Source organism: Heterodontus francisci, chromosome 3, assembly GCF_036365525.1.
Source record: "Heterodontus francisci isolate sHetFra1 chromosome 3, sHetFra1.hap1, whole genome shotgun sequence".
Classification (NCBI taxonomy): Eukaryota; Metazoa; Chordata; class Chondrichthyes; order Heterodontiformes; family Heterodontidae; genus Heterodontus; species Heterodontus francisci.
This window is the reverse complement of record NC_090373.1, coordinates 108,980,396-108,995,140: the sequence shown is the minus strand read 5'-3', so window position 1 is coordinate 108,995,140 and position 14,745 is coordinate 108,980,396. Positions and strand designations below refer to the sequence as shown.

Sequence of the window (14,745 nt, the reverse complement as noted above, 5' to 3'; positions counted from 1 at the left end):
CCCAATCTAAATTCTTCAGTTCCTGCCTAATATTGTTATAATTAGCCTTCCCCCAATTTAGCACCTTCACCCGAGGACTACTCTTATCCTTATCCACAAATACCTTAAAACTTATGGAATTCTAGTCACTGCTCCCGAAATGCTCCCCCACTGAAACTTCGACCACCTGGCCGGGCTCATTCCCCAATACCAGGTCCAGAATGGCCCCATCCCTAGTTGGACTATCTACATACTGTTTCAAGAAGCCCTCCTGGAAGCTCCTTACAAATTCTTCCCCATCCAAGCCCCTGGCACTAAGTGAGTCCCAGTCAATATAGGGGAAGTTAAAATCACCCACCACCACAACCCTGTTACCTTTACATCTTTCCAAAATCTGTCTACATATCTGCTCCTCTACCTCCCGCTGGCTGTTGGGAGGCCTGTAGTAAACCCCCAACATCGTGACTGCACCCTTCCTATTCCTGAGCTCCACCCATATTGCCTCGCTGCATGACCCCTCTGAGGTGTCCTCCCGCAGTACAGCTGTGATATTCTCCTTAACCAGTAATGCAACTCCCCCACCCCTTTTACATCCTCCTCTATCCCGCCTGAAGCTTTTAAAGCCTGGAACATTTAGCTGCCAATCCTGCCCTTCCCTCAACCAAGTCTCTGTAATAGCAACAACATCATATTTCCAAGTACTAATCCAAGCTCTAAGTTCATCTGCCTTACCTGTTATACTTCTCGCATTGAAACAAATGCACTTCAGACCACCAGTCCCGCTGTGCTCAGCAACATCTCCCTGCTTGCTCTTCCTCTTAGTCCTACTGGCCTTATTTACTATGTCCTCCTCATTTATTTCACTAGCTGTCCTACTGCTCTGGTTCTCACCCCCCTGCCACACTAGTTTAAACCCTCCCGAGTGACGCTAGCAAACCTTGCAGCCAGGATATTAGTGCCCCTCCAGTTAGATGCAACCCGTCCTTCTTGTACAGGTCCCATCTGTCCCTGAAGAGAGCCCAATGGTCCAGATATCTGAAACCCTCCCTTCTACACCAGCTGCTCAGCCACGTATTTGCACTATCTTCCTATTTCTAGCCTCACTGGCACGTGGCACAGGGAGTAATCCCAAGATTACAACCCTAGAGGTCCTGTTTTTTAACTTACTACCTAACTCCCTAAACTCCCCCTGCAGGACCTCCTCACTCTTCCTGCCGATGTCATTCGTACCGATGTGTACCACAACCTCTGGCTGTTCACCCTCCCCCTTCAGAATGCCCCCTGTCCATTCAGAGACATCCTTGACCCTGGCACCAGGGAGGCAACATACCATCCTGGAGTCTCTTTCACGTCCACAGAAGCGCCTATCTGTGCCCCTGACTATAGAGTCCACTGTAACTATTGCTCTTCTGCGCTTTGTCCCTCCCTGCTGAACAACAGTGCCAGCCGTAGTGCCACTGCTCTGGCTGCTGCTGTTTTCCCCTAATAGGCCATCCCCCTCAACAGTATCCAAAACGGTATACTTGTTAGAGAGGGGGATAGCCACAGGGGATTCCTGCACTGACTGCCTGCCCCTTCTAGCGGTCACCCATCTATCTGCCTGCACCTTGGGTGTAACCACTTCTCTAAAACTCCTGTCTATGAAGCTTTCCACCACCTGCATGCTCCTAAGTGCATCCAGTTGCCGCTCCAACTGATCCATGCGGTCTGTGAGGAGCTGCAACTGGGTACACTTCCTGCAGATGTAGTCGCCCGGAACGTTGGAAGCGTCACGGACCTCCCATATTTCACAGGTGAAGCACTTCACCCCTCTAACTGACATTTCTAGCACTAATTAATAAATTAATTTAAAATAATTTCACTGATATAGTGCCTGTCACATCTTAACAATATGCTAAAGTGCTTCAAAGTCAATGAAGTATTTTAGAAGTGCAAATGTTGTATTAGTTAAACAATGTGAAGTCCCACTAAGAGCAATGAGATAAACGACCATTTAATCTGTTGTAAAATCATTGGCTGAAGATTTGATATTTGTCAGGACACCTCTTCTCTAAACAGTGTTATAGGATATTTTATGTTCATTTGAGCTGGCTGACAAGGTCACTATTTAACATCTTATCCAAAAGATAGCACCAATAATAGTGCAATAATAGTCCCTCAATCCTGCATTGAAATGTCATTCTAGATTATGTACTTATGTTTATAGAGTAGGTTTGAACTACAGTTTTCTGAATCAGAGGCAAGGTTGATATCATGAAATTGAGTCTGGCTTATATAAATTCGGTCATTTATTAGCTGGCATCACAAATAAATGAACAGGAAAGCTGTTGACTGTTGACAAAATCCAATTGGCTCACTTATATCCTTCACTCCAACCCGCTCTGGCCTGTATGCCACACGTTGCATCATTGACTCTTAATGTCCTGTGAAACTAGTGAGCAACTCAGTTGCCAGGACAGTTGCCAGGGCAATTAATGTGGCCTTAGAGCATGCTTATTGATCATAAAAGTTGAACTGGAACAGCTATAGCAACACCATTGCTACTGGAGCAGAGGTTGATGAAATACTGATAATTGCTTGGATAGACAGTCACAATGGGCTGAATTTTACGAGTGCGCCACAGTTCGCAGTGGCGCACTCTGATGGCGGTATGCATCCCGCGCGGATGGGTCATCCCTGAGCCCCCACAATATTACAAACGGGGGCTCATTTAAATAGAGGGGGCAAAGTGGCTGCCCCTGATGACGTAGAGGGGGTGGCCGACACATCCTTAGCAAAAGCATCCAGCGCCACTGCACAGGCGCTGGCACCATTTTTAAAGGGTTTTAAGCCCTTAACACAGATTTAAATTTCTAAGGAAACATTAACACCGATTTTTATTAAATCAACACTTATGTTATGGAGGCCCTTCCCCAACTCCCTCCCCCCCCCCCCAATGGTCTTTTAATTGGCCCTGAATGACAAAAAACACTTTATTCCCTACCCGAATCATCCCCCTTCCCCCCCCAACCTTCAATCGTTTGCCCTTCAACCCATTCCCACCATTCACACAACCAATAAAAAAATTATTTCCCTGCTCCCCCAGCCCTCCTGCCCCCAAAATTTTATTCCTTCCCCCCTCCCCACCAGGTTCTCACCTCGGAATTCTGTACAGAGTTCCAAAGACGCATAAGGGATGAACAGCAGCCGTAAAATCGGCGTGGGATGGCCGCCGCCTGCAGGTAAGTTTATTAGCATCTCATTTAAGTTCATTTGAATATGCTAATGAAGGACCCGCTGCCAGGTGGTGGAGGGGCGGCACCGAGGTCCCCCCGCCGCCGGTAATATGCGGCGGGCCCTTCTCGACATCGTGGGTCGAGGCGGGCCTCTCCCTGCAGAATTTTACCAGCCCCTGTGCCGCAACCCGCGGCCTCAAGGGGCTGGTAAAATTCAGCCCAATAATGCTCAAGAAGCTCAAAACCAACAAGGACAGAGCAGTTTGCTTCATTGGTCCCCTACAATATCCACTCCTCCACCATCAGCTCCAGTATGTACTATCTACAGGATAGTACAGCAGCAACTGGTGAGGTGAGAATGACTGCCCTTGACATAAAGCAGCATTTGACCGAGTATGGCATCAAGGAGCCCCAGCAAAACTGAAGTCAATGGGAATCAGGTGGAAAACTCTCCGCTGGTTGGAGTCATACCTTGCGCAAAGGAAGATGGTTGTGGTTGTTGGAGGTCAATCATCTCCTCTCCAGGACATCACTGCAGGAGTTCCTCAGGGTAGTGTCCTAGGCCCAACCATCTACAGCTGCTTCATCAATGACCTTCCTTCAATCATTAGGTAAGAAGTGGGGATGTTCGCTGATGATTGCACAATGTTCAGCACCATTCGTGACTCGTCAGATACTGAAGCAGTCCGTGTAGTAATGCAGCAAGACTTGGACAATATCCAGGCTTGGGCTGATAAGTGGCAAATAACATTCGCGCCACACAAATGCCAGGCAATGACCATCTCCAACAAGAGAGAATTTAACCATCTCCCCTTGATATTCAATGGCATTACCATCACTGAATCCCCCACTATCAACATCCTAGGGGCTACCATTGACCAGAAACTGAACTGGAGTAGCTATATAACTACCATGGCTACAAGAGCAGGTCAGAGGCCGGGAATCCTGCAGTGAGTAGCTCACCTCCTGACTCCCCAAAGCCTGTCCACCATCTGCAAGGCACAAGTCAGGAGTGTGATGGAATACTCTCCACTTGCCTGGATGGGTGCAGTTCCAACAACACTCAAGAAGTTCGACACCATCCAGGACAAAGCAGCCCACTTGATTGGCACCCCATCCACAAACATTCACTGCCTCCACCACCGACGCACAGTTGCAGCAGTGTGTACCATCTACAAGATGCACTGCAGCAACGCACCAAGGCTCCTTCGACAGCACCTTCCAAACCCGTGACCTCTACTAACTAGAAGGACAAGGGCAGCAAATGCATGGGAACACCAAGTTCCCGTCCAAGTCACACACCATCCTGACTTGGAACTATATCGCCAATCCTTCATTGTCACTGGGTCAAAATCCTGGAACTCCCTTCCTAACAGCACTGTGGGTGTACCTACACCCCACATGGACTGGAACGGTTCAAGAAGGCAGCTCACCACCACCTTCTCAAGGGCAATTAGGGATGGGCAATAAGTGCTGGCCTGGCCAGCGAAGCCCACATCCCATGAATGGATAAAAAAAAAACTCACCAACCTTACTTTAACAGCACTTCCTAGAAATGTAACCTCAACTCCAGGACGAACAACAGCAGAAAAGTTATGGGAACACCCGCTGCCCGGTTACCCTCCAAGTCACACACAATTTTACTTAGACATGTATCACTGTTCCTTTAGTGTCGCTGGACAATAGCAGCTTTCTATGATCAAAAGGGAAGAACCATTATTTGCAAGGACAGCAGCAGTTTAAGGAGAAGGGCAACTATCACATTTTCAGGGCAAATATGAATGGATAATAAATGTGACCTTGTCAATGTTACCTATATCCTGAGAACAAATGTAAAAAATATATTTGACTCCATTTGCAAAAATTGCCTTGTCTTCTGAAGTCAGAAGGCAAACATCTATAAAAGCATGATTTGAATTGTTGACCATTCTCGTTTTATTGCTGCACAGTTTTGCAAATAAATACTTGGGCTATTTAATAATTTCAGAATTCTGAGGTCTTAGAATGATTGTACTAGTGGTTTGTTAATCTGGGATTTCATGTTTTGCATAACATTTTGAATTTATTTTTATTTTGCTCTAGCTGAGTGGTAGTTTACTGAGCCTATACAGTGATGCTGGGGATTTTGGAGATCTTCCAATTCAGGGAGCTGTACAATTCAAATTGCACTATGAAGATGCAAAAAAAGAATTCCAAATCCATGTGCTGCAGTGTCGAGGTTTGGCTGTAGCGAACAAGAGAAAGTACACCTCTGATCCGTAAGCAAATTCTTGCCTTTCATTTTTTCTTTTAGGAACTGGACTATTGCAGGCATTATGATGTATTAATTAAAAATTGTTCTCTGCCACAGAAGATTTTTCATCATAACAAATAAAGTATGGTCTTCTTAAAAGACAGTTAGCCCACTATTTAAATTTTGATATTTTGCTTTCATTTATGGAGAATAAATCTCTATTCTACCCTGATACAATTCATATATGCACAGTTGGTGTGTCTTATTGGAACTGGACATATTTTGGAAGGCAGACAATAGAAGCAACAGCTTGATTATTTTAGTCCCATCTGCTAAGCTGTGTGTTATTTCTGTTCATTCAGCAGGTTAAGAGTTGTCTGGTTGTGATTTTCAGTTTATTGTTTGCTTGACCAGCTTTGTGGGATATTAGAAAAGTTCAAAATTCAGTGTGCTGCAGAGCTAAAGGGATTGTGGAGTTCACAGTACATACGCATCAAACAAAATGACATCACTTTATAATTCGGTTCAAAATATTCTGTGGCAATTTATTGGGGGGAAATTCAATTAAATCAACATTTTGATATTCAGAAGAATTCTTAAGTTGATGTGTGACATATGTCTATGCAGAGTGGATATGCCACATCTGTGTTACAAGGTGACCAAGGTTGGGAAATAAATATTCCAGGGTACACAACATTTCAAAAAGACAGACAGAATGGAAAGGAGGAGTAGCCCTGATAGTCAAGGATGACATAACAACAGTAACAAGAAAGGATCTTGGCTCAGAAGAACAGGAAATAGAATCAGTATAGGTGGAGATTCCAAATAACAAGGGTCAGAAAATGCTGATCGGAGTGGTTTATAGGCTTTTCCAAGTATATAAAAAGGAGAGTAGCTAAAGTAAACATTGGTCCTTAGAGGCAGGATAAATTATCAGAGGGAATGAGGAAATGGCAGACATTGAACAAATATTTTATGTCTGTCTTCACAGTAGAAAACACAAATTACATACCAGAGGGTAACTAAGGGCTAATAAGAGTGAGGAACTTAAAGTGATTAATATCAGAAGAAAAAAGTATTGGAGAAACGTAAGGGACTAAAATCTAACAAATCCCCAGGACCGGATGACCTACATCTTGGGGTTCTAAAAGAGATAGCTGCAGAGATAACGGATGCACTGGTTTTGATCTTCCAAAATTCCCTCGATTCTGGAACAGGCCCAGCGGATTATCAGTTAGCAAATGTAATACCACTATTCAAGAAAGGAGGGAGAAAGAAAACAGAAAACTACAGACCAGTTAGCCTGACATCAGTTGTCGGGAAAATGCTGGAATCTATTATTAAGGAGGTCTTAACAATGCACTTAGAAAATCATAGTACAGAGTCATAGAGTTATACAGCACAGAAACAGGCCCTTCGGCCCATCGTGTCTGTGCCAGCCATCAAGCACCTAACTATTCTAATCCCATTTACCAGCATTTGGCCTGTAGTCTTGTATGCTATGGCATTTCAATGATCATCTAAATACTTCTTAAATGTTGTGAGGGTTCCTACCTCCTACCACCACTTCAGGTGGTGTTCCAGATTCCAGCCACCCTCTGAGTGAAATTTTTTTTCCTCAAATCCCCTCTAAACCTCCTGCCCCTTACCTTAAATCTATGCCCCCTGGTTATTGACCCCTCTGCTAAGGGAAAAAGTCTCTTCCTATCTAACCTATCAATGCCCCTCATAATTTTGTATACCTCAATCATGTCCCCCCTCAGCCTTCTCTGCTCTTAGGAAAACAACCCTAGCCTTTTCAGTCTCTCTTCATAGCTGCAATGCTCCAGCCCAGGCAACATCCTGGTGAATCTGCTCTGCACCCTCCAGTGCAATCACATCCTTCCTATAGTGTGGTGCCCAAAACTGTACACGGTACTCCAGCTGTGGCCTAACAAGGTTTTGATACAGCTCCATCATAACCTCCCTGCTCTTATATTCTGTGCCTCGGCTAATAAAGGCAAGTATCCTATATGCCTTCCTAACCACCTTATCTACCTGTGCTGCTGCCTTCAGTGATCTATGGACAAGTACACCAAGGTCCCTCCGACCCTCTGTACTTCCTAGGGTCCTACCATCCATTGTATATTTCCTTGCCTTGTTAGTCGTCCCAAAATGCATCACCTTACACTTCTCAGGATTAAATTCCATTTGCCACTGCTCTGCCCATCTTACCAGCCCGTCTATATCATTCTGTAATCTAAGGCTTTCCTCCTCACTATTTACGACACCACCAATTTTCGTGTCATCTGCGAACATACTGATCCTACCTCCTATATTCATGTCTAAATCATTAATGTACACTACAAACAGCAAGGGTCCCAGCACTGATCCCTGTGGTACACCACTGGTCACAGGCTTCCACTCGCAAAAACAACCCTCGACCGTCATCCTCTGCCTCCTGCCACTAAGCCAATTTTGGATCCAATTTGCCAAATTGCCCTGGGCTTTTACCTTCTTAACCAATCTCCCATGCGGGACCTTATCAAAAGCCTTACTGAAGTCCATGTAGACTACATCAACTGCTTTACCCGCATCTACACATCTAGTCACCGCCTCAAAAAATTCAATCAAGTTAGTTAGACAGGATCTCCCCCTGACAAAGCCATGCTGACTATCCCTGATTAACCCCTGCCTCTCCAAGTGGATTAATCCAGTCACTCAGAATTTTGTCTAATAGTTTCCCTACCACTGATGTTCGACTCACCGTCTGTATAATCAGCCAAAGTCAACATGGTTTTATAAAATGGAAATTGTGTTTGACAAATTTATCAAGAGTGTTTTTGAGGATATAACTATATAAAAGGGAACCAATGGATGTCATAGAGTCAGTACAGCACAAAAGGAGGTTATTCGATCCTTCAAGTCCATTCTGGCTTTCTGTAGAACAATCTAATCAGTCTCATTCCTACACGCTATTCTGTAGCCCTGCAAGTTTATTTCCGTCAAGTGTCCATCCAGTTTCCTTTTGAAATAATTTGCCATCTCAGCTTCCACCACCCTCATAGGTAGCGAGTTCCAGGTCATTACCACTTGCTATATTAAAAAGTTCCTCCTGCATCTCTTGCCCAAAATCTTAAATCTGTGTCCCCTAGTCTTTGTGTCATCAGCTAATGGGAACAGCTTTTCTTTGTCTACTATATCAAAACCTGTCATAGTCTTGTATACCTCTATCAAATCTCCCCTTGTATACCTCTATCAAATGCAAATGTATTGCATTTGAAATAAAGGAAATGTCTGAAATTTTAAAACTACATGTTATTATTCTTTGATGTAGATATCACACATTTCGTAACGACACAATAGGAAGACCATACTAGAAACCTCATATGTAGGGCTGTGGTGACAGCCTTTATTCTGCCTCTTGGTAGAGATATATAAGTAAATATGGTAGGAACGGGCTTCAAGAATATATGCAAAAACTGGTCAGATTCCATTGAGGATGTAAATTCATGAAATTCTGAAAATTCTGTAACTAACTTTTTCTTCAAAAAACTTTTCCAAACTGATAAACTTTGTAAATGCAGCTAATTTCAAAGACTGGGGGCAGCTGGGAGAGTCCATGTTTGGAGAGTTCCAAATGTCTGCTTTCCTATCTCAGAAAGGCAGAGAATAGAGGCCACATGATCTACCGCAGGGAGTGAGGGATACATGGAATAATACCCAGGAACATCCCAGGTTAATTTCATACAATTTTTAGTATCTGGTTACAAATTGGTATTAGCTGATGTCTTATCATTTTCTTGGCTCAAGTACTGTGTGTACCATTGAGAGACCAGGAAAGAAATAGAAATGCCCAGGCAATAACACACAGAAAGATCATCAGAGGGACTGAAATGAGCTTAGTCAACTATGACCAGATATAAACCAAGTTATTTGATTTGAAACAAGTCCTTGCTTCACATGAAACAGCAAGCTGCAAAATATTTCAGTAGAACAGTAAACAAATGGGCACTAAACATCTCTACAATGAGTAGTGATAAGATGTTAGGGAAAACATTCAAATGTAATGAGACAGAAAATATACTGATATTGAAATGTTGTAATTTGAAAGGTGATACTACTAAAAGGTTTTATTTTACTTTAGAATGGAGCCGATGGTGGTCAGTTAATAATCTCTATAAACAATGATGGTTCAACCAGAATTTATTTGAAAAAAGTAACAAGTACTTCATCATATGTAAGACAATCTCAACTGATTTTACATGCCCAAGGAGAATTTTATCAGAGGACTGTCATTATTTTATATAATGCTTCATTGGTTTATATGCTTTACAACTCAAATCTCAAAACAGATATATAGGTTTCCAAATAATGAAGCCTTTTGATATCAATTTCTACTTATTCAAGCTGTTCCCAGCTTGCTTACTTTGAACATGAATCCTATGTTTGAAAAATATTATTGAAATTCAAAGTATTAAAAACTTATTGAAGTGCTAGAGATTGAGGTTATAGACTGATAAGCAGAATATGCACATTTAATCCCAGAAACCTATACTTATGAGGTTTGTTTTACCATTCAAATAGGTATGTAAAAACCTACCTTCTTCCTGACCGCTCACGGCCTAGCAAACGCAAGTCATCTGTCAAAAAAGCTACACTGAATCCTCAATATAATGAAATCCTGAAGGTATGTTTGTGTGAAATTAGGGCTTTTAGATTATTATCCATCTGTAAGTTATTCCAAAAGATTTTTTTTTTTTTTTTAGAATATTACAGCGCAGTACAGGCCCTTCGGCCCTCGATGTTGCGCCGATCATCTGACCTACACTATTCCATTTACATCCATATGTCTATCCAATGACCACTTAAATGCCCTTAAAGTTGGCGAGTCTACTACTGTTGCAGGCAGGGCGTTCCACGCCCCTACTACTCTCTGCGTAAAGAAACTACCTCTGACATCTGTCCTATATCTTTCACCCCTCAACTTAAAGCTATGTCCCCTCGTGTTTGCCATCCTCATCCGAGGAAAAAGACTCTCATATAGAAGCTGCATCAGCTTCCCCCCCTCCCCCACTGCGCACCCCCACTTCGTCCACCCACAATGGATGTTGTTTAATCCCTTCATCCAGGAAGATGCGATGCTTGAGCTATGGGCTTGCCATAGTTCCTATCTATATTATTCTATAGTGACCAGCAGTAAGTTTTATATAAATTGACCACATTACTGTGTGCTTCCCTACCACCCAACCCCGTGTCGAAAGTTGAAAAGATTCTTCCCTGCACAGGACCACCAACCAACTGATTCCTGACAAAACCTAACAAATTAAGGGGAAAAAAAAATCTGTGTGTGACATCTGATCCTGCAATTCAGATATTTGGTTGGGAGTGAAATCCTGAACTACTCAATACTATTATTCCTGACTGTGTAGCTCAGTTGCACTTGTGCTTAAAACCTGACAGGGTTTACTCAGTCTTTCATCTTTCTGCTCTAGAAACAATGAGCATTTTTTCTTGGGAATTCCTGTCTTACAGGAATTGAACAGTGCCAGCACACTTTTGCAGTTTCTTTTGGTTATTTAGCCATGGATCACTGTTGCATCAAATAGGAATTGCAACTCGAATGGAGACCCCATGTAGACCTTAATACTCTTGTATTTTTTACTACTAAAACATATCAAAAACTATTCATATAGCTTTAGTGTTTTGGACTTTGTATAACTCACAAATCCAATTAATTCAAAAGATACATATTCTGTAATTTTTCTCAACTTCTTCATGCATTAACAAGATGAATGAAAGCAGTATTTTTCTTCCAGAAGCTACTCAATTTGAACAAATATACAAATAAGAATGCTTTTTTAAGGGCAACATTTTCCATTACTGAAAAGAGACTATAAAGTGAGAGAGTGAGGAAAATGCAAAAAGCAACATTAAAAAAATGAATAATAAGTATATTAAAAAGGAAAACCCAGAGTTTATGAAAAATACACCAGTTAATCTGTGACTTGCTTCCAAAGCTAGAGTTTAGGAAAAAGCAATAGTAAAAAGAAGGTGCTGTTACAAAGGTGTTACTCAAGGCACCGAAAATGACAAATATGGATCCTTCTCGAGTGAGTGGGGAAGTAAGTAGGGTCTGTCCGGGGCTAGGTTGATTCCAAGATGATGTAACTAACAATGGGGATTAGGACCATCTTGGTCTGCTGAGCAGACTCAGTCATTCTGTACTTGAGCTGGGGGCTATTGAAGATTGATCTGCTATAATGGCTCATGGATGGGTTCAGCAGCTACACTTCAGCTGATAAAACTTCAGCAGTAACCCTGCAGACAGCAAAGGGTACCTTAACATTATCTTTTATGACCATTTGCTTAAATTCTCTGGGCATACCTACTGAATCATACCTTATAGCCAATGTCCCAGACTCCTCCATCACCATTCCTGGGTATGTCCTGTCCCACCAGCAGGACAGACCCACCAGAGGTGGTGGCACAGTTGTACACAGTTGGGAGGGAGAAGCCCTGAGTGTCCTCAACATTGACTCCGGGCCATGAAGTCTCATAGCATCAGGACAAGGAAACCTCCTGTTGATTACCACCTATCACCATCTCTCAGCTGTTGGATCAGTACTCCTCCATGTTGAACACCACTCGGAAGCAGCAAAGGCGCAGAATGTACGCTGGGTGGGGGACTTCAATGTTCATCACCAAGACCGACTTGGTAGTACCACTACTGACCAATCTGACCGAGTCCTGAAGGACATAGCTGCTAGACTGGGCCTGCAGCAGGTGGTGAGGGAACCAAGAAGAGGGAAAAACATACTTCACCTCATCCTCACCAATCTACCTGTTGCAGATGCATCTGTCCATGACAGTATTGGTAGGAGTGACCATCACACAGTCCTGTGCAGTTGAAGTCCCATCTTCACATTGAGGATACCTTCCATCATGTTGTGTGGCACATTCAGAACAGATCTAGAAGCTCAAAACTGGGTATTCATGAGGCGTTGTGGGCCATCAGCAGCAGCAGAATTTATTCAACCACAATCTGCAACCTCATGGCCTGGCATATCCCCTACTCTACCATTACCATCAAGCCAGGGAACCAACCTTGGTTCAAAGAGGAGTGTCATAGAGCATGCCAGGAGCAGCTCCAGCCATACCTAAAAATGAACTGTCAGCCTGGTGAACCTACAACACAGGACTACCTGCATGCCACAAAACCAAAGCAACATGAGATAGACACAGCTAAACAATCCCACAACCACTGGATCAGCTCAAAGCTCTGCAATCCTGCCACATCCAGTCATGAATGGTAGTGGACAATTAAACAACTAACCAGAGGAGAAGGCTCCAAAAACATTTCCATCCTCAATGATGGGGGAGCCCAGCACATCAGTGCAAAAGAAAAGCTGAAGCCTTTGCAACCACCTTCATTCAGAAGTGCCAAGTGGATGTTCCATCTTGGCCACCTCCTGAGGTCCCCACCATCATAGATGCCAGTCTTCAACCAATTTAATTCACTCCACGTGATATCAAGAAACAGCTGAAAGCATTGGATATGGCAAAGGTTATGGGCCGTGACAACATCTCAGCTGTAGTACTGAAGGCTTGTGCTCCAGAACTAGCCGTGCCCTTAGTCAAGCTGTTCCAGAACAGCTACAAAACTGACATGATCCGACAATGCGGAAAATTGCCCTGATATCTCCTATCCACAAAAAGCAGAACAAATTCAATCTGCAAATTACTGCCTCATCAGTCTACTCTCAATCATCAGCAAAAGTGATGAATGGTGTCATCGACAGTGCTATCAAGCGGCACTTTCACAGCAACAACCTGCTCACCGATGCTCAATTTGGGTTCTGCCAGGACCATCCAGCTCCTGACCTCATTACAGTCTTGATCCAAACAGTCTTGGACAAAACAGCTGAATTTCAGAGGAGGTCAGAGTGATTGCCGTTGACATCAAGGCAGCATTTCACCAAGCGTGGCATCAAGAAGTCCGAGCAAAACTGGAGTCAGTGGCAAATGGGAGAAATCTCTCCACTAGTTTGAGTGATACCTACCACAAAGGAAGGTGGTTATGGTTATTGGAGGCCAATCCTCTCAGCCGCAGGACATTGATGCAGGATATCCTCAGAATAGAGTCCGAGGTCCAACCATCCAGCTGCTTCATCAATGACCATCCCTCCAACATAGTTCAGAAGTGGGGATATTCACTGATGATTACCATTCCATACCATTCACAACTGCTCAGGTAGTGAAGCAGTCCATACCTACATGCAGCAAGACCTGAACAACATTCAGGCTTGGGCTGATAAGTGGCAAGTAACATTCACACCAAGCAATGACCATCTCCAAAAAGAGAGAATCCCTTGACATTCAACGACATTATCATTACTGACTCCCCCACCAGTAACATGCTGGGGGTTGACCAGAAACTTAACTGGACCAGCCATATAAATACTGTGGCTAAAGCAGCTGGTCAGAGGCTAGGAATTCTGCAGTGAGTAACTCAACTCCTGATTCCTCGAAGCCTGTCCACCATCTACAAGGCACAAGTCAGTAGCGTGATGTAATACTCTCCACTTACTGAGATGAGTGCAGCTCCAGCAACACTCAAGAAGCTCACCACCATCCAAGAAAAAGCAGCCCACTTGATCGGCACCCTATCCACCAACTTAAAGATTCAATCCCTCACCACCGGCGCACAGTGGTACGAGTGTGTACCATCGACAAGGTGCACTGCAGCAACTCACCAAGGCTCTTTTGGCAGCACCTTTCAAGCTCGCGACAGCAGAGGCCAGCAGATGCATGGGAACACCACCACCTGCAATTTCCCTTCTAAGTCACTCACCGTCCTTACTTGGAACTGTATAGTCATTCCTTCACTGTCATTGGGTCAAAATCCTGGAACTCCCTCCCTAATAGCACCTGGACTGTGGTGATTCAAGAAGGCAGTTCACCACCACCTTCTCAATGACAATTAGGGATGGGCAATAACTGCTGGCCTTGCCAGTAATACTCACATCGCAAGAACGAATAAATTTAAAAAAAAAGGTAGATGGAGTGTGTGTACACACCATTCCAGGCAAATGGAAATGCCACTTATGTGGAGTTTTCAATAATAATTTGATTGAAACATAGAGTTACATTGGTTAAATATCCTATCTGACCAAACTAAAAAAGACTGAATCTTTACTAGTTTCCCTGTGACTACATTTTAAAAGTACTTCATTGTTCCTGAAGTGCTTTGGGACTTCTTGAGGTCTTTTTTTTTAGCATCATTACATTTATTCTTTTAAAGCATTCTCCATTTTAATATTCTTACAAGATCGGAGA

General features: G+C 43.4%; 1 protein-coding gene across 6 annotated transcripts in view; it reads left to right on the top strand.

Moving 5' to 3' along the window:
• Positions 1-14,745, top strand: part of LOC137359547 (synaptotagmin-like protein 2) — a 294,080-nt gene that overhangs the window by 262,729 nt on the left and 16,606 nt on the right. For all 6 annotated transcript variants that reach the window (XM_068025421.1, XM_068025423.1, XM_068025422.1 and 3 more), the window contains 2 exons: positions 5,277-5,452; positions 9,994-10,096. In XM_068025421.1, coding sequence (XP_067881522.1) covers positions 5,277-5,452; positions 9,994-10,096 — 279 coding nt within the window. The remainder of the gene's footprint in view (positions 1-5,276; positions 5,453-9,993; positions 10,097-14,745) is intronic.